The 27,147-nt window shown below is 50.5% G+C and overlaps 1 protein-coding gene across 1 annotated transcript in view; it reads right to left on the bottom strand.

The window, feature by feature from the left end:
• The window catches only part of VIPR1 (vasoactive intestinal peptide receptor 1), a 179,386-nt gene that overhangs the window by 25,388 nt on the left and 126,851 nt on the right, over positions 1-27,147 (bottom strand). The window contains exons 5-6 of the mRNA XM_075922882.2: positions 24,863-24,960; positions 22,705-22,837 (exon numbers count right to left, since the gene is read on the bottom strand). Of these exons, the coding sequence (XP_075778997.1) occupies positions 22,705-22,837; positions 24,863-24,960 (231 nt within the window). The remainder of the gene's footprint in view (positions 1-22,704; positions 22,838-24,862; positions 24,961-27,147) is intronic.

The following is a 27,147-nucleotide window of genomic DNA, read 5'->3' as shown; positions in this document are numbered from 1 at the left end:
CATCTTTCCTCCTGGCTGCCCCACTGCTGCCTGGAGGTCTGCTCTCCCCACAGTGTAAAGCAGGGTAACAAGCTGAATGGGAACACTTGCTGTCATAATGCCAGATGAAGGGAACAGCCAATGAAACTGAAAGACAGCAGATTTCAAACTGAAAGGACTTCCTCCCCTCAAATACACTTCAAAATTAGCCTGTGGAACTCACTGCCACAAGATGTCATTGAAGCAAAGAAATCGACCATTTATGTGGACAATGAGAACAGTCACAGAAGATAAAAACTGTAAGTGATATCAACACTTGTGCTTGGAGTATATGTTAACTGCTAACTGCCCAGGGGTAAGCAAAACTGCCCAAAAAGGGTATTACAAACCTCTTGTCCTCAAACATCTGGTAATGACCATTACTGAAAAAAGTATATCAGACTTCACTGATCACTGGGCTGCACTGGTAGGCAATTCCTGGCTTCCTGTAGCAAAGAACTTGTATCCCTCCAGCCTGCATTTTGCTGTAATGCACCATTTATTGGAAGATTTACCCAGTATTGCTCACGTCCTTTAACTCAAATATTTTTTATTTTTCTTCATTTAAACCATTGTTCTAGGATGGGGCTGGGATGAGGAGTTCAGTATTCAGGCTGCTTCAGGGAAAGAGAACAACCCCAGCTCTCTCTTAACGCAGCAGCTTGGGGCCAGGTGAGAAGCACCTCTCCATGGCTACTGCGGCTCCAGAAGGCACAGCTGGGGGAGGAGTGCATGTCCCCTGGCTGAGGGACGGACAGACAGACGGACACACAAACAGACAAACTGTCAAATATACAGTAGATAGCTGTCCCTTTCTCTAACCTTGTTCCCTGCTTCCCCAATGGGGTTATAGCTCTCCCAGAACCCATCTCTGGCCCCTTGCTGCCCTTCTGTGGTCATTCTACAGTATAACTATCCCTGCTAACAGAACCCTCCCTTTATGTTTTATGAGAAACAGTCCCATTCTGGGCACATCCCATTTTCCTGGCACAACCAAACCCTGACGAAGCTGTGTATCAAATGTGGTGGTCCTAGCTCTTACTGTTTAGGAGTTCTTCAACAAACAGACAGACAGACAGACAGACGCACTCACCTGCTTATGGACAGACAAACTCTCTCAGATATATAGTAAATTAGATTTATGGCAATGCTGAAAAGGACATCTATCAATATGCTGTAGGCTCTCTTGACATACTTTGGAAATACATCCATTAGTGTCAGAGGGTATGTCTACACTACCCCGCTAGTTCGAACTAGCGGGGTAATGTATGCATACCGAACTTGCTAATGAAGCCTGGGATTTGAATTTCCCGGGCTTCATTAGCATAAAGCCGGCGCCGCCATTTTTAAAAGCCGGCTAGTGCGAACACCTCGTTCCACGAGGCGTACAGATAGTTCGGAATAGCTAGCTAGTTCGAACTATCTAGCCCGTGCCGCGTGTAGCCGCGCGGCACGGGGTTTGCACTAGCCGGCTTTTAAAAATGGCGGCGCCAGCTTTATGCTAATGAAGCCCGGGAAATTCAAATCCCGGGCTTCATTAGCAAGTTCGGTATGCATACATTACCCCGCTAGTTCGAACTAGCGGGGTAGTGTAGACATACCCAGAGAGACCCCCTCACCACATACAGTGCCACTCATCATAAGTCAGAGGAGTTGACACCCTCCAGATCGTTGTAGACAATTGTCCCCTAGTCACTACATTGTCAAGCTGTACATAGGGCCTGACTCTCGGCTGGTGTAAATCTCCATTTCCCTGACCTCAGCAGAGTGTTACACCAGCTGAGGTGATCTGGCCCTTTGTTTCTGTCTTTAAACGTCATACTAATGATGACAGATCAGTGCTTCAACACCCTCCTGAGATCCAGAAGGTGCCAGGAACACGGGGCAGGCGGAGGGGAAGCAGGCAGCTAACTTTCAGGGAAAGGAAGGTGATGAAGAGCGGATGTGACAAGGCACCATCTGCGGCAGCCAAAGCACCACGCATCTGTTCGCTTCTCTGCAATCTCGCAGCACACCTGGTGGGTTGGCAGCCAGATGGCTTGCTTGATTCACACCCCGGGCCGCGGAAGGGAAGGGCCAAGCCCTGTTCGCTAGACTCAGTTGCATGGCCGGTGGGGATTACAGGAGTGAGCCAAGTGAGCAAGATTTGGCCCTAATGCGGCAGCTGGCACATGGCCGGTATCCTCGGGGCCCCAGGAAGTGTGGGGGAGTTAGTTTGATGCTGTCAGGCTTTCTCGAATGGCCGCAAAGCCCAGTCTGCTCTGTGCGCTTTCACGTTGGTGCATCCACTCAGGGGAGACTGTTTTCAAGCCCTGCCATCTTCCTGAGCTTTCTGTTTGAGTAGCTCAACAAGCACACACCAGGGGCTGCATATAAGTGGGAACTGGAATGCTTTCAAGGGGCCCCGCAGGGATACATAATGGACACACTCCTGGGTTTGCTGCTCTGAGGAAGTATGTTAGCCCTGCAATAAACAGCCTGCCTGGTGGGGGAATCTCTGTGCTTACAGGTTAGCTCTGTCCCAGGGATGCTTCCCCTCCATGTGTCTGGGGTAGCAGGGACAGCCTGGAGCCTGCTGGGGATGGGTGGTGGGGTCTGCCTGTCTAGTCTGGGTGTGAGGAGGGAGCAGGGACAGGCCCTGGCTAGTTACTTCTACCTCGTTGGTGCTTAGCTACTCCAGGTCCTGCTGGGCTGGACTCCCCAGGGACCTGGCCCAGCCTTGAGACGTCCTGCTCTTTCAGGAGCCTTTCAGTATTTCCTTCTGACTCCAGGCTCTGCCGCACTGAGGCCGCGTCCCGGCCTGTGCGGCGCTGCTCAGACAGCAGGAAGAAGCAGACCTGCCATTTTTAGAGCCTCTTTGACATGTTTACAGAATGTGGGTGCGTGATAGATCACAGAGCTGCCTGACGGGAATACACAGCGCCCGATGACTCATGCTCCCCTCACAGGGAAAACGAGTCTTCCTCCCAGGATGCACAATTAGAACTTATTCTCGATGTCCTAGGTGATTTCCCCCCATCTGGCTGTACGACTGGAAAAGGAGAAAAATCAACAATTGCAGGAAAGGGAAACACGTTCTATTTACCTACCACTGGCATCCAGGGGCGCTGCTTTGAATCATAGAATCATAGGGTATGTCTACACTACAGTGCTAATTGGAACTAACTTATTTCGAATTAGTTAATTCGAAATAAGCTAATTCGAAATAACGCATCTAGACCCAAAACCAAATTCGAATTAGCGTTTTGCTAATTCGAACTAGCGCGTCCACACTGATTGGACGCAGGGGGGCATTTAAGGGCAGCTGAAACCGGTTCTGGCAGGGCATCAGGTCAGTAGTTGCTTTGTGTGGCTGCTGTCTGAGGCTATCTGAGGCTCGTGCTTAAAGGGACCCCCCTGGAAAGCCGGTTCTCAGCTTTTCCGCTTGCTTGCCTACCTCGCCGAGGGACAGCAAAGCGTTGTCCTCTCTGCCTGCCTGTGTCAGTGGTTCCCATTGGGAATGCCGACGCAGTTCACACCATGGAGCCAGAGCTCGCCCTGGGCATGCTGCTCCAGTTTTTGGACTTGCTGCTGCAAGCCTGCCAGCAATGGCTGGAGGCTGCCTGACACCATCTGGTGCACGTCAGCTCCCTGCCTCTCCCCCTGGCCTCCTTGGGGGTTGTGGAGGAGCTGCAGCAGTGCCCAGATGCCAGTGTGCCCCACTGCATCTGGCGTCTGGACACCAGCAGTGACTGTTGGGACCGCATCATCCTGGAGCGCAGGGGAGACCACCAGTGGACTCAGAACTTCAGGATGAAGAAGGACACCTTCCTGGAGCTCTGTGAGTGGCTTACCCCTGGTCTGTGGTGACGGGACACTCGCATGAGGCCCGCCATCCCCCTCCAGAAGCGTGTGGCCATCGCCCTGTGGAAGCTCTCCATGCCGGACAGCTAAGGATCCGTCGGGAACCAGTTCGGCGTGGGAAAATCCACCGTCGGAGCAGTGCTCATGCAGGTACGGCACTCACCAGCCACTGGGCCGGGGGGGAGGAGGGCTGCAAGGAGGGGATGAGCCGCCCCAAGGAAAACGGCAGGGAGGAGGTGAAAGTGCCCTGCACGGGAGGGTTCGGTCTGTCTCGGCAGTACTAACACCGCCTGCGGCGGCCAGGATCACAGCGGGGGTCACTTCCGGAAGTGGGGCACGGGGCAGTGTCAGGGAATGAACACTCCCAGCCATCCAGGCGCCTCAGTGATTCACGGTTTTGTATATCTCTCTGCAGGTGGTCAAGGCCATCAACTGGGTGCTGCTCTGCAGGGTGGTCCGCCTCGCCGACCCGTATGAGGTCATCCAGGGGTTCGGCGCCCTCGGCTTCACCAACTGTGGGGGGGCCATTGATGAGATGCACATCCCCATCCGTGCCCCGGAACAGCAGGCCTCCCAGTACATCAACTACAAGGGGTACTTCTCCATCCTCCTGCAGGCCGTGTCTGGCCACCGGGGCCAGTTCACGGACATTAATGTGGGCTAGTCTGGCAAGGCACACGACGCCAGGGTGTTCCGGAACTCCTCCATGTGTCAAAGGCTGCACGCCGGGACCTTCTTCCCCGACCGCCACATCAGGGTCGGGGATGTGGACATGCCTGTCTGCCTGGTGGGGGATGCAGCCTACCCTCCAGAGCCCTGGCTGATGAAGCCGTACACGGGGCACCTGAACCCCTCCCGGCAGGCCTTCATTGGCAGGCTGACCAGGGCCCACATCGAGGTTGAGGGGGCCTTCGGATGCCTGAAAGCCTGATTTAGATGTCTCCTCACCTGCCTCGACCTCACCAAGCACAATATCCCTCCCGTGGTGGCAGCATGTTGTGCGCTGCATAATTTATGTGAGCGTAAGGGGGAGGCTTTCCTGCCAGCCTGGATGGCTGAGGCTGAGCGCATGGCTGGCCAGTACATGCAGCCCTGCACCGCTGCAGTTTGGGAGGCCCAGCGGGGGGGGGGCCACCCAGATCAGGGAAGCTCTGCGGGAGAGCTTCCAGGTAGAGGAGGACTGAACTCTCCCTGCATGCCCCACTGGGGCCTTCTTCTACCCTCCCCTCCTTCCCCTTTCCCCTCTCTAACCCCCCTTCCTAATGTAAAATAAACACACACGTTTTGCCAAAAAACCTTCTCTTTATTGTACATAACTGGGGTGGGGGGAGGGAAGAATGAGGGTGGGAGAGGGGAGGGGGAAACCTGGGAGGAGGGATCTGGAAGGGGGAGGAAGTTGAGGAAGGGAAGGGAAAGCTCAGGGTTGGGGGTCCTGCTGGCTCTGCCATCTCACAGCACTGCGGGTGTGGTGGCGTCAGGGGGGAGTGGGTGTGGAGGGTGGGGCAGGAGGGACTGGGGGTGTGGAGGAAGCGGGAGGGGGAGCAGGGGTGGGAGGAGGAATGAGAGCTGGGGCGGCCACAGGGGCTGAAGCAGGAGGAGGCAGGAACCTGTCCACCAAAGTCTGGAGGTGACCTCTGAGGGCACGGCCCTGCTCCTCCAGCACCTCCAAGCTCCACTGCTGCTGCTGCAGGTCCTCCCGGATCCAGTGGTCCTGGGTGCAGAGCTGGTGCTCCAGTAGCCGCAGGTGCTGCCGCTGGTAGTCCTCCAGGTTCCTGGTGCACCTGCTGGTCCAGGTGCGGGTGGCTGTTGCAGGTGGGATGGTGCACCCTGCAGTCCCAGGTGCTGCGGCTGTGGTGAAACAAGAGCAGTGGTCAGTTCTCCCTGGGGACACAGTGGGTGAAATCCAGCCCCCCTCTGCAAGGCGAGGTCGTCCTGTGGGGAACGGGCCAAAGCCCCTGCATGACACCCAGCTGCTGCTCCAGGGTGGGCAAGGCCCAGGCACACAGTCCCTGGGATCCCTTTCCCCCCACCTCCCCATACACATAAGGGGAGCATGATGGCACTCACATGTGGAGCCCTCCCCGGCCTCGGACGACACAGCCAATGTGCTCCGTGGGGTGCCTCGGGGGTCCTGGGTCCTGGGCAGGCTCCTTGCAGTCTCCTGGCTCTCGGCATCCTCTTCCTCCTCCTCCGTGTCTGGGACGGGTCCCTCTGCTCTGGGGTCAATCACCACCCGGGGGGCATGGACTGCGTGAACCCCCAGGATGCGGTCCAGGGACTCATAATGAGGGCATGCCTCTGGGTTGGCCCCTCGCTGGGAGACCCTGGAGTAGGTCTGCCACAGGTCCTTTATTTTGCAGTGGACCTGCTCCCGGGTTTGCATGTGGCCTCTGGGGGACAGGCTGTCTGCCATGCAGCTGTAGGCGGCTGTAGACAGCTGTATTCCTGTACCTAGTGCGGAGATTGTGGACGTAGGAGGCCTCTCCCCAAACCTTGATGAGGTCCACGATCTCCACACTAGACCAGGCGGACGCCCGCCTCTTGTGGCCCCGGGCAGGCTCCTGGGAGCCATCAGCCTGGTCCTGGGAAGAGGCGGAGGGCTGGGTGGCAGCGGGTGGCTGGCTCATGCCGTGCCAGGTGTAGGGTCTGCTGGCTGGGTGCTGGCAGGCTTGCAACTGGCACAAGCACCGTAGCCAGACCGTGGCCAGGAGGGGGGCAGAAGAGTTTTCTTGGTTTGGCCCAGAGTGGCCACCAGAGCAACCTGGGGAGGGCTACCCTCCAACTAGTTCGAATTAAGTGGCTACACAGCCCTTAATTTGAACTACTTAATTCGAACTAGGCGTTACTCCTCGTAGAATGAGGTTTACCTAGTTCGAATTAAGTGCTCCGCTATTTCGAATTAAATTCGAAATAGCTGTTTGCATGTGTAGCCCCCATGAAAGTTAATTCGAATGAACGGCTGTAAGTTCGAATTAACTTTGTAGTGTAGACATACCCATAGAATACTAGGACTGGAAGGGAGAGGTCATCGAGTCCAGTCCCCTGCCCTCATGGCAGGACCAGGTTTGGTCCTGGTGGGGTTAGGGTTATGTTTGCTAACCGTGGTAGGGGTGAGCTCTCTGGTTTGTGTGGTGGAATCGTGACTGCTGATTGAATAGGGACCCTCCTGGGCTGACAGAGGAGTCACAGCAAAGCGCTCCCGGAGGCCTGAGAACCTACCTGCAGTGGAATAGAAGAGTCTCTACAGCCTGACTGACACGCCCGGCTGTGCAGATGGGGCTGTAACAGAGAGCAAACAAGGCCAAATCCATACCTAGTGTAAACAGGGGCAACACTGTTGAAATCAATTGTGTTGCTGCCAATCAGTGTTTGGCCCAAAGTGTTTAAGGAATAATGGGTGAGGCCAGCTAAACAGAACTCCAGCCCAGTGTGGCAGATGTAGTAAGTTGTGGGTTAGTAACATAAAATCAGCAGGCCTGAAATCGAGTGAGCAAGATTTTTGCTCAGTGAAACTGCAGGCAGGAAAGAGGCTTGACTAAAGAGAAATAATATAAGCCAGGTCAAGCATAAAGTACCAGGTACAGGTACCAAGCACAGGCTGCAAGCACATGCCAGAGGGGTCATAGAAGAATGTCTCACTAAGAAACATCTTGGTACCAACCGCATCCCCACAAATAAAGTACATACTGACCTAGGTTCAGGACCGGGTTGAAGTTGACAGCATGATAGTAAGTTGAAAGCATGAAAAACAGTAAGTAACCCCCTTGTACGAGGTAAGGGGCGATAACCATGTAACAGAAGGTGGCAACCTGATACATCAGTGATGTATGACTTGTTTGTACCTATGTATAACAGTGCACCTCGAAGGGTGATTGCCTACTGACCATGGCGGGGCACTGGAAATCCAGGGCACTTAATGGGTGTTAGCACCTTGCCATGGCTTACATAAGGCGCAGTGGTGCAGCGGCGAGTCTGTTCGTTGACAACTATTAGTATACTAGCCAATTAGCCCGTCATAAGACGGGATTTTCAGGTCTCTCCTCCATGTTGGTCTTCTCTCCTGAGCCTCTGGTCTCTTGCTCTATGTCTCTCTCTCTCTCCTCCTCCTACTGCCTCCCCCTCTCTCTCTCAGCTCTCCTCCACCTTCTGTCTCTCTCTCTTTTTCTTCTCCCCCTCCTGCCTCTCACTCTCTCTCCGCTCTCCTCTGTCTCCGTCGGGGATGCACGCTCGCCCAGGTCCAGGCCCCACCCCCTGGCCATGTACGTCACCACCCTGTCCCCCTTCGCCTCCCGCCATGGCACTCGGCTGACTTCTGCGCCACTCAGCCAGGCTTTTGCAAGGGAGCAAGCAGTTTTTAGGCGCTTGATTTTAGTTAACTAAACCTGATTATCAAAGGTTCTGAGCTCCCGTGACCCCAAGCCACGTTGATGGAATCTGGACGCTCAGCATATTTGAAAACCAGACCCTCAGGGAGCAAGTGACAGAAGTTGAGGCTTAACTCCCATTGTTTTCAAGGAGAGCTATGTGCCTCAGTATCTACCGTTATTGTTGTGTGCGACATGCAAAACCTTCCTCTAGAACCAACAGCTAGAATTGCCATTTGCATCACACAAACCCTTTTCCCTGGATGCAACTGCTATGATAACTATGTCTGAAGCAGGACACCCAATAACTGAGACACAAACTGAGTCTACTTTGAAAATGTGGGCATTAGGTGACTTCCTAAAGGTCACCAATGGAGTTAGTGCTGGAATCCAGATTAAAACTTAGGGTGAACAGAAATGATCCGCTTGCTATATATCATGGACCAAAATGTCCGTCTCATTCACACAAGATTCATTAGAATTTCTCCTGCTTCACTTCAGTGTAAATGGCCCGGAACCATTTACTTCTAGATGGCTCTGTTACAGGTTGAACCTCTCTAGTCCGGGACTCTCTGGTCTGGCAACATCCATGGTCCAGCATGATTTTAGTTAGCCAGATGTCTACTTACTATGGGTGTGACCAAGTTTCCCGCAGTCCCATTAGGTTTGCTTACAGCCACCTATCCTGGCTCTCAGTGTTCTGTGCTGTTATTTAGCTCTAATTTACCCCTAAATGTCTTCTAAGAGCCCAGTAAGCAGTGGAAGTGTTGACAATGCTGCTAGACAACATTGACCTGCTGTCTGGTCCTGAGGGTAGCCGATTAGAGAGGTTCAACCTGTACTTGCAGACAATGTTCGTCTTACTGTGACCAATGAGAGTGCTCCATGAATGGTACTTAACACTCGTGGATGCAGAATCATATGGATAGAGCCACATTTAGTCTAAGCTTTCCTTCCCGCAGGCACATTCCACCTGGAAGCACCTGGCCGTTAATTGCAATCTGGATGAACCTGACTCATTTGGCAGCACGGCAGGTGAGCTCTGCCCATGCTATGTGCAGCAGTAGAGCTGGTGGGCTGAACCTGGAAGTGCCCACCGCATGTATCACAGCGTAATCTGCCTGCAATGCCCATTACGGCAGCAGTCTTCCTTGAACTGGACACAACTGGCTCATGTAGTCTCAGCAAGTAAACTCTATCCAGACTAAACTATTTCACGGGGACCCACCCCAAAGCACCGAGGCATCAACCACAAATTAAAAAGACTCGCTCTGCATTTGCCCATAGTGGATGCTGCTCTTTTTTCTAGACCAGTGATAGGCAACCGAGGCTAGTGAGTGGCCACATGCGTGCCTCTCATCATCTCCATGGGTCACAAGATTGTTGCAACCAAGACAGTCTCCCGGGACGGGGTAGTTTTGCTCACTGCACTTGTGTACCGAGAATTTGCAGGGTGCGCCGACTGAACCATGGCAGCGCTTAGACTGGATGCACAGGGCTCTCACAGTCATCGCTGTGTACAATGAGCATGAACCTCACTTCACGTGGCCTTGCTTTAGGTGTGCACCACTGTAGTCATACCAGTAGGGAAAAAACCACGTGGAAGGAAATCCGCAAGAATCTAGCAACTTTGCTCATGGGCCATTGGCAAACTAAACGTCTTGCAGGATGACGCAGAAGCCCGAACAGCTGCAGGCTGCCCATCACTGCCCTAGACCAAGTTGCTTTTGCTTCCTACATTTTACTTAGATGCTTACTATTGTTTCCTCATTGGTGTCCCTGTTGCTGGGCTATGCCTAGAACACAGCAAGCAGGCAAAGTGTTAACTTCCTTCCCAGCCAGGAGGCCAGCTGAAGCCTTATTTGCCCATGTCTGCGTGCCTGCAATGTAACCTATTTTGTGAACCGCTGCCAGGAGCAATCAGGTAAGTGTGGGAGAAATGCTCTGGCTCAGCTGGTTCTTGGATTCCACAGGCTGATTCAGCAGGCTCTTGGCATTTTGTAATTGCAGATATTGAACAAGGCAGCATCCCAGGGGGAAGAGACGATGCTCTTTTCTGAACATGGAGCACTCACGTGGCACCGGCCACAGCTCTCAACCCTCCCCAGAAGATGAATGGATGCCTTTGAGAGGGGCTGCGTGATTCACACCTTCCCGATGGCTTTTCACAGACCGCGCTGGCTTTCATCTGACAAGCCGTCCCTTTGGACCCAGCTGTTTAAGCTGCTGCCTTCTGAATTAACCTGATCAACCAGCGAACCAAGAAGAGATTTCTATGATATCGGCAAGTCAGGTGCAAGGCTTGAGGAAAAAAAAAAGGTTAAAAAGGCAGATTTAATGCACAGATTGCTATCAACTGGGAAGACACTAGATACTTCCCCTTCTGCTGTTATCCTAAGTATAGATCACAGTTGGTGACACTAGTTAATTTCAACACTCCAGATGTACGCTTAGGAGTGCAGGAAGTGGGTGGTAGATTTGGGGTGTAACAAGAGGTAATTATTAGGTTTTGCATGTCAAGGATTATATTGCTCTGCATTTGGGTCTGCAAATTCTCCCCATGTTCAAATGCATCAGGGGAACATTTATACTTTTGCTGTTTATCTTTTCTCCCCCGTGGTAGCCACTTGTTGGCTCTCATCTTACATGGGTATTACATGCTGTTTGAGACAGAGAGTGTCTTTTCGTGGTGTGTCTGCCCTGCGAGGGAGGCCTCGAGGTATTATGGTACTAAATAATAACAGGGCTGTCATAACTGGAGCGCTGGGCTGCTCATCAGATTTTATGGTGTGAAAAAGTGGTGTGACATGGTGTGATCTCATTATTTCAGCCTCAGATCTAAGGAATCAATATACCAATAGAGCACCAACCACTGTATAAACGTCCATACTGCATTCAGCGACATAAGGCATCTTCCACTGAGTTCAATTAGAGTTGCACCTAGGTATCCGATTAGAATTAGATTCCATATACAGATTTTTCTCTCCTAGTGGGACAATACCTTCTGCTTGGCTCTTGCTAGGGTTGCATTCCATAGGGTAGGTTTTCTTTTGGATGAGGTACGGGTTGCACTTCTATTAACCAGAATTCTTTGATCCAGCAACATCCGTGATCCAGCCGGACCACAGATGTTCCAGGGAGGGAGGAGCAGCAGGTAGCTCAGGTGGGCTGTGGAGAGGGGCGGCGTGGGAGCCTGGAAGCCGAGTGTGCGACTCAGCTGGGCTGGGGGTGAAAGGGGGGAGGGGAGGCTCAGCTGAATTCTGAGGGGGCAGCTAGGAAGCCTGTGGGGGTACAGTGCAGGGGGTAGGACCAGCAGCAGTGACCTCCCTTGGTCCAGCAAAATCCCTCTTCTGAGACCAGTCAGGTTCCGAGGGTGCCGGACCAGGGAGGTCCAATCTGTACTGATGGGGCACTATGGCTTATTAGCCAGGGCGTTACTGTCTGTCCTGAGGGAAGGCTGATGGGGCAGATGAGCCTGGCATTATGTTCCTAGTTCCTTTCTGAAAACACTGAGGAGCAGTCCACGCCGTCCTTTCTGTGTGCGTACTAAGCCCATGCAGGAGACACAGTGGAAGGCAAACGGATCAGATCTCCGCCAGCACAGAGCCAGTGTAACCAGCTCCTCAGCCAGCCACCTGCAGAAGAGGCCTGTCAGGAGTCGGGCTGGGGGTGGGAGGGAGGCAGGAGTGGAGTTTGTTGTGCTGTGGCTCTGCTTACCTAGCAGATGGGTCCTGGGGGCAGGGCGAGCTCTCACCAACTGGAGGATGTCAGAGCGGTTCACATTTGCAAACCCACAGGGTGTCCTTACTGGGGAACGTGGGTTGGAAGTCCAGCCAGGATTGCTGATTCTGGTATGGTCCTCTCTTGAATAGGTGGCCTAAAAAGAGCCCCATTGAATCTGTACCATCTCAGGTACTATTCCCTTCTCGTCCACTTTAGGGGTGGCTGACTATGAGCTGCCATCTCCTAACCCTTGGGTGCTTGGCTTGGGAGGGTGGGCAGCAAAACTCCTGCTCTGTCGATGCTCATATGGAAGTGATGTGTCTCCAGCAGTCTGGACAGCAAGGCTAGGGAGCGCTTCTGAAAATGAGGCTCTCACCCCACGGCTGCCTCCCGTCTATTGCTCCCCTGAGCCACTGGTCTGCTCTGCCCTTTGTGGCAGAGCCAAGCCTGGCCACCGGGGAGGGAATCCTTTCTTCCTGAAGCCAGTGGCAAAACTCCATCGACTTCAAGATTTCACCTCCAGGGACTAATTTTCAGAAATTCCTGATGAGGTTGATGGGAGCTGAGGGTGTTCAGTTCCTGAGACTGTTAGTTTCCAGGGGCTGAGCTTCCAACGGATTGAAAAATAGCAGAGCCCGCCCTACCCCATCTCCGCTCTTGGATATCGGCAGCAAAAGTAAACTACAAATCCAAGCAAATTAGAAAGAGCTGGGAAAACCCCTCTCTTTATTCCCTGTCTTCCTTTATTGCTGCTGTAACCTGGATTCAATGGGTTTACAACTCCCCCTGTCCTGACTTAACGTCCTCTGTCCTATGATAAAGGGGAAGCCAGGTCCAGTTCAATGGGACTCATGCACCTAAATCTCCCAGGTGCTTCAGAAAACTCCCCCTTGGCATTTTAAGGTCACGAGACAGTAAGAGCTGAATGGCTGAGCTCGCTGAATTCTCAGCGTTTGCCTGCCCGGGGCCTGCACAGTAGGCCACTGAGGAGGGGAGATTAGTATCTGTGCGTGTCCACAGAGCCCCCAGAGGCCCTTAAAATGTGGTGCTGATACAAGCAAAGAGGCTTCTAACTGAGCCCCTTACGCTGCAGCTCCCATGGGCTTCAGCATGTGACAGATGAAGCGCGGAGATTCTTCCGCCAAGAGGGAATTTTGCATCACCCATGAAAAGACTTCAAGGAACTCCCTGGGATCAGGAGTCTTGGTACGCCGGGGGCAGGTATGCTTCATGGTCCCACGTGGCTCAGCCTTTGCGGTCGCTCTCCCACGGGGTCCCCAATCTCCTCCATCCTAGATGAGATGCTTGAGAGACAGGTTTGTGCCGCAGGGTCCAGCTGGAGGCCCATGCTCAGGGCCGTCTCTGGTGCAGAGATACGGGTTCATTACTGCTGTCACGAGAGACACAGGACGTCTACAGAGAGACAGGGAGTAGGCCAAACCGTGCCCTCTGCAGCACAGGGACTGGGGCGACTGGGAAGAGACCTCGATCCTGGTCCCACTAAAGTGAATGGGAGTTTTGCCGCTGATTCATATGACGCTGTAGGCGGCAGCCTGACCCAAATGGAGCTGTAGGCCCCATTGTGCAACTGTGCCCTTTCTTTCTTATTTAATCCTCCTCGCGTCAGCCCAAAGGATTTAAATGTCAAGACATTTAAAATCCGTCTCTATTAATACACAGCTCAGGCCAGACAACCCAGTGTGGCTTCCGGCATTGCACGAGCATCCCATCCATACACCCAGGTCAGGGCAAGTTCCTCAGCAGGCACAAAGCCGTGGGACTCTAGTAAAGTCAGTGGAGCGATGCCAGTTTGCATCAGCTAAGGCTCTTTGCCCTCCCTTCCTTGGGCCCAGTTAGCTTCCCACAGTGGTTTCCTCATTCCATTGGCTTCCGTGGAGTTAGCTTCTCCGGATTCAGACCATGTGAGAAGAGAATTAGGCCTTGTGGAATTGGCCGTTATGAAAAAGAGTGTGGGTTCTGCTGACAAGTCACATGACTGTACCCAGAGTTGCGTCTAGAACTGGCTGGCTCTCGAGTTGACTAGTTTAACAGAAAGCCAAGTTTAGAAACTGCAATAAAAACAGAAAGACCTCGGTAATAACCGGCAGGAATGGGGCTCCTTGTCCTTCCTTTAGCTCCAGAACAAAGCACATCTTTATAACGAGCTTCTTGCCCAATACCTGTTTGTCACGTGAAAGCTTTTAAAATAAACAAAGGACTAGAAAACCCTCCAAAGTGCCCAGCTCTAATTTCTACACGAGAAAGCCAAGTCGCGACACTGATGCACTCTCTCTGGCGCTGAAACAAAAAACAGGACTATGTAGCACTTTAAAGACTAACAAGATGGTTTATTAGGTGATGAGCTTTCGTGGGCCAGACCCACTTCCTCAGATCAAATAGTGGAAGAAAACTGTCACAACCATATATACCAAAGGATACAATTAAAAAAAATGAACACATATGAAAAGGCCAAATCTGATTTCAGAACAGAAGGGGGATGCTGGGGGAGGTAAATGTCTGTGAGCTAATGATATTAGAGGTGATAATTGGGGAAGCTATCTTTGTAATGGGTAAGATAATTAATGTCTGTTTAAGCTTCGGTGTAAAGTGTCGAATTTAAGCATGAATGACAGTTCAGAGGATTCTCTTTCAAGTGTAGTCTTAAAAGGTCTTTGAAGCAGGATGCAGGTAATCAAGTCATTGAGACAATGTCCTTTCTGGTTGAAATGGCAAGAAACTGTTTTTTCTTTGTGATCCTGTCTGATATCTGTTTTGTGGGCATTGATTCTTTGGCGAAGTGTCTGGGAAGTTTGTCCAATGTACATAGCAGACGGACACTTTCGGCACATGATTGCATAAATTATATTTCTGGATGCGCAGGAATATGTGTTCTTGATCTTATAACTCACTTGGTTAGGTCCAATAATGGTATCAGCAGAGTGAATATGTGGACAAAGCCGGCAACAGGGTTTGTTGCAAGGGAAGGTACCAGGGTTGGTATTAGTGTGGTATGTCCTGTGATTGTTGGTAAGAATCATCTTGAGGTTAGGTGGTTGTCTATAGGATACTATGGGTCTGTCTCCCGGAGCCTCTCGGAGTTTAGTATCCTGTTCCAGTATACGCTGTAGTTTATTGATAATGTGTTGGACAGGTTTAAGTTGGGAGCCGTAGGTGATGACAAGTGGGCTGTATCTAGACTGGCAAGTTTTTCCACAAAATCAGATGATTTTGCGGAAAAACTTGCCAACTGTCTACACTGGCCGCTTGAATTTCCGGAAAATCACTGACGATCTCCTGTAAAATCATCAGTGCTTTTCCGGAAATGCTATGCTGCTCCCGTTCGGGCAAAAGTCTTTTTCCGAAAGACTTTTGCGCAAAAGGGCCAGCACAGTACTGTTTTCCGCAAAAAAGCCCCGATCGCGAAAATGGCGATCGGGGCTTTTTTGCGGAAAACCACGTCTAGATTGGCCACGGACTCTTTTCCGCAAAAAGTGCTTTTGCGGAAAAGCATCCTGCCAATCTAGACGTGCTTTTCCAAAAATGCTTTTAACGGAAAACTTTTCCGTTAAAAGCATTTCCGGAAAATCATCCCAGTGTAGACGTAGACGTGGTGTTCTGGTAAAGTGGCACGATGGTTTTAATGGGAAAAATGGTCAAGACCCTACGGTTGGATCCCTATATAATCCGTGTCTTTTCCTTGGGTCTCTTATTGTCCCTCACCATTATTATGGGCAAGTATTTACAATACAGCGATGCCTAGCGGCAGCAATCAAAACCCCTGTGTGCTTGGTGCTATACAACCATTTATTCAGAAGACAAGCCTGGCCTCAAACTGCACACGATCTCGTGTTGCCTGGATGAAAAGCATCAGCAAAGGAAAATCCAAAAGGGCATGCACAGTTGGGTGTTCTCCCTAGGCTAGAGCACAGTCTTACAACACGGCTGCAGTCAGGCTGGTTGGCAGCTGCGCTAACTTGCCACAGTGCAAAGTGCAGCTCGAATTCACCGCTCCTCCCATTGTGCTGCAGGCGGAGGAATTTGCTTGCCCTGTTTCGTTAGGGCAGCTTGTGCCTTGCGTTGTGCATCCGTCTCACTGCTCTGGCTGGCGAATGGGAAGAGGACAAAGCGAGGGCTCCTTCCACTACCTGCCCTCTCTGTCCGTCCTTGCCCATTTGCTCACGCCAGAGCCCCTGCTCTTCCCCACAAGAGCCGACGCCGCAAACGGAGCAAACGGGCAAGAGCTGTGACATTCAGCCCCTTCTTTTTGTGTAGCTGCTTGTTGCCTCGTGCGAGTGTCACTCACCAAAGTCCTCTGGGACCCCTCAGAATCCCCAGCGGGCCCCAGGCACCGGCGCCCAGGAGAGTCACCTTTTTAAAAACAAGGGTCGATTTTTTTTGGATCATTAGGGACGCCATTCATTAAGGGCTCTGGTCTCAGCCTGTTTTCCTCTCTCTCGCCGGTCCTTTCTGCAGCGGCCCAGTGACTCTAGTGAAGTGAACCTTAAAGTGCTAGTGTGAGATTTGAAAGGAAATTGGCAAGCACGCTATGTCCCCCTCTCCACCCCCTTTCACTTGGTGGGTTTGTCCTTCTCGTGTATTTGTGGGATCTCTCTCTCTCTCTCCCGCTTTCCTTTCCTTCTCCTGACAAACACATGCGATGGCCGGGGGTATGTTACTGCGACGCAGGAAACCAACAGCCGTGTGGCTCTTTTTGGAATAATAGAGTCGTAGGGTTAGAAGTCATGACAAAGGTCGTCTGGTCTAAACCCCTTCCAGGATTCAGGATTTGTTGTGTCTAACACATCCTGCTTGTTTAGACCAAATGTGTTACCTGCAGGATTTGCTGCGGGCGCCGATCTCATGCCAGGGACAGCTGCAAGGCAGCTAGGGCTTTCCTGATGTAGCCTGAAGAAGGGGGCCTCATTCAGAGAGGCCGTGGAGCATATTCCACTCAGGGCGCCCACTCGGGCTCACTGCACTCGCGCAGAAAGAAGCGGCCAAAGGTGTCCGTTCAGCATGGACAAGGGAAGTGCAGGCAGGACTGTGCAAACCTCTCCTCCTTTCTGCATTAGTGGGAACAGCTTGGTGGGTGTTGTACAGCAGTTCAGGGTTTGGAGCGAATCGGGGCAGCTCCACAAAACATCTTCTTTGGGGAATCTTCGCTCTGTATTTGCACTGGACGTCTGCTCCATGCTAATGCTGCTCCCTGCAACAGGGACGTTCCCACCACGGCTGCTCCCCATCCAATTTGCAAAGGGCAGAGCAGCAAGAGCAGGCCGGTCAGTGACAGCATGGCTGTAGTGTGAGGCAAGGAGGGGGCGTAGACGCCAAGAAACCGGCGGGTACAAATGGGTACCATAAGATTGGCTCCCAGTCACAGAATCATAGAACTGGAAGAAACCTCAAGAGGTCATCGAGTCCAGTCCCCTGCCCTCCCGGCAGGACCAAGCACCATCTAGACCATCCCTGACAGGAGTCTTAACCTGCTCTTAAAAATCTCCAGTGATCCTTCCCTGGGGACCGCATGCTCTCGGGATGGGATGGGGATACAGGAGTTACTGTAACCCCTGAAAGGCAGCAGCTTTCTTCCCCCTTTGCCAGAAGATCTATGCTCTAGTTCAAAAGAAATTAACTCAGGGGAGATCAATGGGCTGGATTATGCAGGAGGCCAGATGAGATGATCACAAAGGCCCCTTCTGGCCTTGGAGTCTAAGAATATAGCAGGTTTAGGCCCAGATTCAGCCAGATGTGTGAGCATATACACATCTTTAAGGATGTGAGTGGCCTGACTAAGTCAATGTGATTACTTAGGGGCTTACAATTACACATAGCTTAAATAACTTGAAAAAATTGGAGCCTAGGTGAAAAAAAGAAGATAGGTATGTAACCCACACACCTCGGCTATGTCTACACTGGCGCCATCTTGCCCCAGAGATATGCAAATGAGGCTAAGCTTGGAATATCGCCGAGCCTCATTTGCATATCTAATGAGCCACCATTTTTGCAGAAGAGGGTCTTGCGCCAGAAGGAGCTGACTGCACCCTCTTGCGCAGGCCGCTACGCTGATTATTTTCAGGAATAACAGCATTGCGCAAGAGGGTTTTTCTTGTGCAAAAAGGGGCAGTGTAGACAGCTCCTTCTGGCGCAAGAGCCTCTTCTGCAAAAATGGTGGCTCATTAGATATGCAAATGAGGTGTGGCGATATTCCACGCTTAGTCTCATTTGCATATCTCTAGCACAAGATCGCGCCAGTGTAGACATAGTCCTAGTGTGGTTCACTGTCCCATGCAGTGGCATTTAGACCACTTACAGAGAGAGCTAAGAGCAAGGGAGCTCTACAGCCCAAGCTCAGAGCCAGCTGACTATTGCTCAAGCTGTAGAGATTCCTCCGCTAAGGTCCAGAGGTCTCAGGTTCAAATCTGCCCAGTGGCGATTAGGTGTTCCTTTGCAGCTTCAAAATGAACTGGAAGTTGGGTAGCTGAAGCAATAAGCAGTGGGTGTGTACAGTCATTATTTGTAGATTGCTGGGCCAGAAGGGACCCCTGCGATCACCTGGCCTGGTCTCCCATATAACACAGACTGCAAGACTTCCCCTGCCAAGTCATTTCTAGCGCAAATCTTTAGATTTCTTATCTAACGCCTCTCCCCCAGAGCTACTGAAGGAAAGCAGGCTGTCAGCCGAAATCCTGGCTGAAAATCTCTGGAAAGTAAAGCCTGCTCCTGAGGGTCAAGCTTCCACATTGCTGTGTGCTAGAAGAGCTCCTCGCCGTTGTGTTTCGTGACGTGCCTAATTGCTTTGGGCAGCTGTCACATAAGAAACATTTGTAAAGCTTTCATTATTGAATCTCCCTCACGCAGGCCAAAGGGGCACCGCTTCTTTCCACAATTGCTGCAAGCCACGGTCAATTTAGCCTGCTACATTTACTTATGACAACAAGTCTCGTTTGCCAAGGCCTGAGTGCACCGGGGTGTATCGAGCTGGGAATACTTTTCTCTTCCCTACTCTCCAAAATTCTTTTACCCATAACAACAGCGGTTGTCACGCAGGGAAAAGACCAACAAACCTGCTTAGCGACAGCACACGCGGAAAGCCAGCTGCCTGGCGCCACCGGTGTCCTTCCTTTTCTGCTCCCACTCGATGAGAAACCTGGTAGTTTGGAATTGAGGTTTCCCACTGGGGGCTAAATAACCCACACCACCCCATTGCAGCAAATCAAATGGACAGAGTGGTTTTAAAATGAGATATGTACCTAAAATGCCATTCACATTCCCTGCAGCATTTGGAGGTGTTTATGAAGGGACTAGTGGGCCCTAAAGATTTCCTCCTTGCATGGGTGTGAAAACTACCATTTTTCTGGCCGCTGGGGATTGAACCTGGGACCTTGGCTCTACAGTGGTAAGGCTCGTAGGCCACGAGACATTCAGTCACCTAAATGTCACTGAAATCAACCAGCATTAGGCACCTTTGAGGGTTGGAGCCTAACTCAGAGTCAAGTCACGTGCTGACCAGTGAGTTGCACTGGGAGGCTACGTCTACCCTGCAGGGTTTTTGCGCAAGAAGCCTTTTGCAGGAGAATTCTTGCACAAAAATGTCTTGCGCAAAAGCGCGTCGAGACCTCAAAGCGCATCGCCAAAGCAATGTGCTTTTGCCCAAAAGAGCATCCACACTGCTTGGCCATCAGAATGGCCATCAGAGCACCTGTGCTTTTGCCGATAGGGGTTTCTTGTGCAAAAACCCCTCTGGAGTGTCCACACTTGCCTTTTTGCACAAGAGCTGTAGCGCAAAAAGGAGTATGCCTTGTGGGGAGAGGAATAACTGTAGCACAAAAAGCCTTCTGTTCTGTCAATTATCTTGCAAAAAATGTGCTTGAGACATGTACGCTCTGCCAGTTTTTACACAAAACCGGCTGCTTTGGCACAATAACCTTGTTGTAGCCAGAGTGAGGACTGTGGTGTACAAGGCTTTGGAAAAGGCCGATTTGCTATATCATTTCCATTAAAACAGGAATTAAAAATAGTTTTTTCCCACTTTTTTTCTTCACACATAAGAGTTTACCACAGGGAAAATGTGTTCCACAAATCTAAATCCCCCTTCCATGCAATAGCGCTGGGGCCCCTTTTCATTGGATTCTCTGCCAGTGGTCAGGCAGCCATAGGAATGCTTGGAAAGCAGCTTTTATCTGTGCACGTGGGTGGGTATGCGTGAGTGAACCTTCCTGCCTCGGGCAGTACAAGCAGCGGTGGCAGGGTGGATGCAGAACTGGCAACCGGAAGTCCAGGGCAGCAGGGAGAATTTTGCTCCACATGGTTTTGTAACACGGGCGTTGCATCCAGCCTTTCGCTTGCTTGTGAACTGACTCTGAAGAGACGCGGCTGGAAATACAACATCTAACAGCAACTGCCAAGGGCTTGGGGTGAAAAGCCCTTGTGGCTGGTGGGCACAATGATCTTCTCTTTTGGTCCAGTCACGTTTCTAAAGGTGCCGAACTAAGACCTCAGCAGGTTAGCGGCTTTCCGATAGCTAGAGAATGGTTCCTGGAAGGGTAGTTATAGGAGAAGTTTTCCACGTTGTCTCCCACCAGCTAGCCTCATTCATGGGCTAGAACAGCCCTGGGAAAAATATGGCCCACGGGCTGCATCTGGCCCACCAAGTCACTGGATTCGGCTTGTGGATGCAGTGGGGAGCCCCACGCAGGCTCCTCTGCTTCCCCAGAGCCCTGCGTGTCATGCGCTGATGGGCGCTGTTCCTGTTTCAAAACTGGAGGGGAGGGGGAAAGCTTCAGGAACCGCTCCCAGCATAATCCCATTAGCCAGTTTCTGGCCAGAAAGTAGCCAATGGGAGCTGTTTGTTTGAATAACAGGCAGCCAAGAAGAATTACGCCCCCTTTCCTCCGTTCGGTTATTCACTGAAACACATGGCCAGGCAGACTGGCTGGCTGGGAGACATTTTAAGCTCTGCAAGCCTTAGCTTTGCAGTCAGTCAGGCTGGCTGCTGGCTGGTAAGTCTCATGACCACAGCCTGCCTCTGACACCCCATCCCCTTCCTGCCCATACCCTCTGCTACCTCCACTCGACATACCCAAACCCTCTGTCTCCCTCTTGCACCCATACTCCCTCCCAGATCTGGCACCCCAATCTCCTGCCCCAGATCACAATCCCCTCTTAACCTAGGTCACATCCCAACCCCCTTCACTCCAGTCCCCTGCCCTCAGTCACAATCACCTCCTTCACCCAAACTCCCTCCCAGACTCCAATCTCCATACTGCACCCCAGTCCCTTACCCAAACTCCCCTCTACACCCAACCTCCATCCCAGACCCCACATCTCCTCCATTAATATCATAAAAGAATGCAGCCCTCGACCACTTTCCAAAATCTTGGAATGCCCCCCCGTCAGAAATTATTGCCCACTCCTGAGCTAGAAGGAGACCTCCCGAGCTAGAAGGGGTAGGAGGTTAGCTTACTCTTCATGGCTCTTTGGCTTCTTTTCCAATTAACGTTATCAGCTATTTGCTGCAGACGGCTCTGGCCACTTTATTACTATTTATATCTCACTGTAACCATTCAGGATGCTTACAATACCCTTACCCCCACCCTCAAAGAGCCTACTGCTCAGAGGCAGAAATGGGTAACCACTCTGAGAGCAAACCTTAGTCCTGGGTGGTCATTCTAGTAGCTGGAATGAATTCAAGGGACAGACGGGTCTCAGGGTGGTCTAGGAAGAAACTTGCTTGCCAACTATTAATTGGGAGGCTGTTCCAAGCATGAAGGGGACCACGTGAAAGAAGGCATGGGGCTAGAGCGGACGATGGAAGCGGCGGGTGGGTGGACAGGGACGAAAGTACGTTTTCACAGTCACAGAGTTTAAGGCCAGAAGGGACCCGTCAGACCTCTAATCCCACCTTCTCCATGTAGCCCAAGGTCCAGGGTGCTTCAGAACCAGCCCTGCAAACCACAAGTTGTGGACTACAAACTGTGACATGGAGAGAACTTCCTGGTTCCTGCCAGGATGTGCCCTCTGCCCCCCAGCAGGGTCTCATCAGGGAGTGTGCTGGGGGCATGTAGGCTGCATGCAGAGGAGGAGCTGCTGAACTGTGATCCTGTTCTGTGTTTCTTACAGAATAAAGCCCGTTCCTGATGGTTTGTCTGAGTGGGCCTGGTCTGAGGTGCACACACCCTGACACACAATGCAGAGCACACCAAGGAGCCTCAAGGCCTGGCCTCCCACAGCTGTGTAAAAAGTCACCAGGCTCCCCCTATGTGGAATAACCTCTTGCTGGGCTAGTGAACAGGAGGGGCCACATCTACATCACAGGCCATCAGCACCAGGCCGTACAACCATGACAATGGAAATGAGACCAAAGTCTATGAGGCTGACAGCAAGACTATTATGTGCTATGGGCAGAGAACAGGAAATCCTGTCTGCTCCGTGGAGTTTGGCCAGCAAACTATTTTTCAGTAGCTCCAGTGTGCAGAGTAAAGAAGATCCCAGAGTCATCTAATCATGTATTACTCTGCTTCATCACCTCCGCAGACAGACCCGGGCACTGACAATTAAAAAGCAACATCTGCTGAAAGAGGAATTTATGTTGTGACCTCTTCCTCCCCATTGTGCTGAAACCAGCAGGTTTGGGTTTCCTTGCTAGGGCCGCGCGACAACAACTGAAAACTTCCCCCAGCTTTTCCCCGCCTGCCTTTCCGTGGTCATGACTCTGTTCCCCCCATCGAGGGAGCCAGAGCAAAAGTCAACTACTTACTGAGCTCACAGAGCAGTGGTCCGATTCGCTGTTCTCAAAGAGAATGACGTCTTTGACGAAGACAGCGATGGCTCTCATGATGAAAGACATGAAGAGATGCATGTGGATGTAATTTCGTGTGCAGTGCAGTTTTCTGTTGGGAGGGGAGATCAAGAAAGAAGCATTTTTAAACATCAGGGCTTCCTCAAAAGATATTACTCTTTTGACTGGATTTTGTTGTGAAAAAACTTCTGCTTTATGCAGAAGGTTTCTGCTGTCCATATTTTGCCAAAAAGTTGACATTTTCCTCAGGACAAGCTCCATTTTCTGAACTGCTCTGGCCAGAATTTATAAATTGTTGCATACTTTGTACGGCAATGTGGATTCTATTTCCACTTGTAAGATATAAGTGAGGGTAACTGACATGAAGAGCAACCCTGTTCTTGTTCTGTCCCCTCGGCTTCAGCAGATTGTGAAGCAATCGGATTGAGGAACTCTGGTTTTCAAGTGGTATTTCCCAGCAATTAAAAGCAACAGGCCTCCTAGCCTGGAGATGGACAAGTTTTACAGCTCTAAACAACATAATGGGCTTGATTCTCAGTTAATCTGTTCCTGCGCTTTGGAGGGGTGGAGGTAAAGTGAATGTGCAGCAAAGATGGTTCTCCGTCTTTTGGGGCCATGAAGGTGTCTGTCCAACCCAGGTGTAATTGACAACAGTCTTGGGGCTGCTCTAATTTGCATTCTGAGTCTTACAATTCCTGGTAGCTTCTAGTGCAGGGTGACATGGGTGCACTTAAAATCCATCCCCAAAGCAGTGGGCTGGGGGCAGAGCTGATGGAGAGCCCCTAACTCAGTTCTGTGTCTGTCAGGGAGGCCTTGTGAGAGGGGATATTCTCTGGGGGTTATTCCTGAAAGCTTTATTTGTGCTGCCACTGTGACCTAAATGGGTCTTAGCTTAACTAAGAATCGGGTCTAATCAGCCAACTGTAAACAGCACCCTTAAGGAACGTTGCATGGATGGCTGCAGGGGACACCTTGCTATATACTTCAGCCATACACTTGTCTGGTAGTGCTGGGCAAAGTCATTTGGAAGCAGTGGACAGAATACTCTGGAGCATTTAAATATCTCATTCCTGGGAGGAGATATTTTAGCTTGTGAAATACTTTCACCCGGGCAACGGTGGAAGCCCCATTGTTTGGTACAAGACTGGGGAAAAGCATTAAAATGAGACACTCTTCGGCATTGGCTGGAGGGGATGGACTAGAGAATCTAGCAAATCTTTTCTCTCTCTAGATTTTTGGTTCTCTGGTCTTTTCTCCATTCTCTAAAGTCACAATCTCATTTGTATACTTTCTGCCGATCCATTTTTTGCGCTAAGGGCTTTTGCACAAAAACAAGCAGGGTGGATGTTTTCTTTTTGTGCAAAACCCCCCTTTTCTGCAAGATCTTTATGCCCCAAAAAAGGAGGTATACCGATCTTGCGGAAAAAGGGGTTTTTGCGCAAAAAGGAAACGTCCACTCTGCTTGTTTTTGTGCAAACACCCCAGCGAAAAACCGGATCGGCAGAAAATATGCAAATGAGGTTGCTACTTATGCAAATGAGTCCCTCATTAGCATATTTTTGCCAAGAAAACTCGTAGTGTAGACGTAGCCTGAAAGCACGGCAGACATCACAAACCTTTAAGATCTCGGCCCATTGTCCTACAGGAAAAAGCTGCAAACCGGGCACTAAAACTGGTCCCCGGGCTCCCAAAAGCAGCTCGAGCCTCGATTCCTCCTGGGTTGGCCTAACACCCCATCACCGTAATATTAGAGGTGGCTCAATATTCAGCAGTGAAAGTAGGTCAGAGCATGCTGGAGAGCCATGCTGCCTGTTTCTGTTTCACTGAGCTATGGGGAGCAAAGGGTAGGTCTTGCATGCCCCAATGCCAATGGCTCAGTTCCAGCGCCACACGGATGTGACACCCCGAAATGTGTGACTATGTCAATCTTGGAGGAACTTCAACTTTATATATCCCTGCACTGCCATGAGTCATGTCACTCTTGAAAGGGGTGGCTGGGTGTTCCAAGTGCAAGCCACTCCCAGTGTATAGCCAGGAATCTGCTGAGGTCCTCGGAGTTCCTCATCTGTTCCCCCCTTCCGGCACTTTCTCTCCCCCTCCACTCCCAGATTCTCACCTGAAGAGGCACAAAATGATCATGGCAGCAGTCAGAGCGACGAGAGAGAGACTGTGTCCGATGGTGTAACCTGTCTTCACCGTGCCGTAGAAATTTGTCTGCCAACATGGAGAAAAGAGGCAGCGATTAGAACTTTTTAGGAGCCATCAAAGATTCCTCCGAAACAAACACTTCCTACAAAAACTAGCTCACCTGGGTAAAACTACCCCTTTCAAGTGTCACATGACAGAAGGCATGATCTAAAACCCAGGGAAGTAAATGGAAACAATCCCATTGATCTCAAGAAGTCTTGGATCAGACCATAATTATACAGTGATTTTATAAAGAAGAGAGTTATCCAGGGTGTAGTGTTATTTATTTACCCATAGAAGTGGCTACATGGTGATATTAATGCCGAAGGGGAATGCTTTATATTCAGTAATACTAGGGTATTGGCAAGAGAGAACACAGGGTGGAGATAGAGAAGGATGAAAATGAGCTTTATTTCTTCAGGAAAAAAAAAAGACTTTTGGAAAAAAAAATGAAACCCCAGAATACTTCACCTGAACACACACATATTTTGATTCAGAAATGTTTGTGTGGTGGTTCATGGGAGTTGTAGTTTGGGGGCTTCAGGATTCTATTCTCCTCTATAGGCTGGACTCCTCGATTGGACTACATCGTCCATGATGCACCACAGTCTCTCCCTCCTGGAGAAGGAAGGTGGCATATTCCAAGAGTTCATGGTCCTGCTGCATAGTGGGAGATGTAGTCCAGGTGGGGAGGTGTGTGGGCTTTCCCGCCCTTGTCCCCAGGTACAGAGGAGGATACTAAGATAGAGTTTACATAATCTACTCCATGTCACAGAGGGAATTGGGAACTTGACTGAGTCCTGTGCTTGGGTCACTAATCCATTACTCAGACTAAAAAAGAAAGGGATTATATTTTATTAATGAAAGCTAGGGACTGCAGGTCAAGAGTTCTGACCCTCGCTCTGCCATTGATTCTCTGTGTGTTGCGAGGCAATTTGTTTAATCTCTCCATATCTTCCCAATTCCTCACGAACACCACCACTAATATCATGGGACGTTTATGAAATTAATTAGTTTGGACCAGACTCTGATCTCTATGCCACGGTAGTTGCCAAGATAACGACATTGACTTCAGTTGAGTAATTTCCATGTTTACCCCAGGCTAATGGAGATCAGAATGATTCCACTGATACTTGTAAAGAGCTTTGAGGACATAACAGTGTCAGTATTAACTTTTTGTGCAGTGTTGCTCCCCAAATGCACGGTTCTGTAGAACACCAGGAGACCGATTTGCTCTACATTTCTAGGCCACGTTTACACGGACATCCAATGCATCTACAATTTGCACACTTAGGTGCCTATCTAACAGTGAGAGTGATTCATCACCAAAACAATTCCCCAAAGGTCATGGTGGTTTCTCTGTCATTGGCAAGTTTTAGACGAAGACTGCATTTTTTTTTAAATAGATGTGCGAGTTGCAAAGGAATTACTTTGGGGCATATTTCTGGCCTGTGTGATCTAAGAAGTCAGACTAGATGATCACAATGGTTGGTTCTAGCTTTGGAATCTATGAATCTAACTCCATAAGAACATCTGAACAGCCACACTGGGTCAGACCAAAATATCATTGAGCCCAGTATCTTGTTTTCTGACCAATGCCAGGTGCACCAGAGGGAATGAACAGAACAGGCCATTATTGAATGATCTATCCCATGCCTCTCTTATTTGCACAAAAATGGGAATTTGCACGCACCCTTCCACGTAATGAATGCAAAATGGGCTTGTGTTTATCAATACAAGCATTTTGAAGAATCAGACCATAGATATATCCTGTAAAGCCACAGATATCACGTGTGTGCCACTTGGATGCTTGCACATTCCATGGGCTGGCTAGAGTTCAGGAATAAAGTCTTCCAAAAAGCGCTTATGCATATTTCATACTTTTCATGTTGTTTTGGAGTTGTGCTTAGCAGACATTAAAAATTCAGGAGACGTTTCAAGCATGCATGACTATCACCCGAGGGCAGACCTCACATCTCACTGGCTGATAGACTCTGCCTTCCTCCCTCTTTCTAATCCTCTCTCTTCCTGCCCCTCCACAAAGAGATAGCCAACTCAACAAATCACGTTTGTTCGCCTCCACACCCGAGTAACGTACAGCATGTTACGGCCTAAGCCATGTTTTGACTCAAGCCTCATCACAAACTTGCGCGAATCAAAAGAAAATAATTAAGAGAGAATTAAAAGAACCCAGTGTGTGTTCTCTTGGTAACG

The sequence above is a fragment of the Pelodiscus sinensis genome, chromosome 2 (assembly GCF_052426305.1).
Source record: "Pelodiscus sinensis isolate ZL-2025 chromosome 2, ASM5242630v1, whole genome shotgun sequence".
Lineage (NCBI taxonomy): Eukaryota > Metazoa > Chordata > Testudines > Trionychidae > Pelodiscus > Pelodiscus sinensis.
This window is presented reverse-complemented; position numbering and strand designations above follow the sequence as displayed.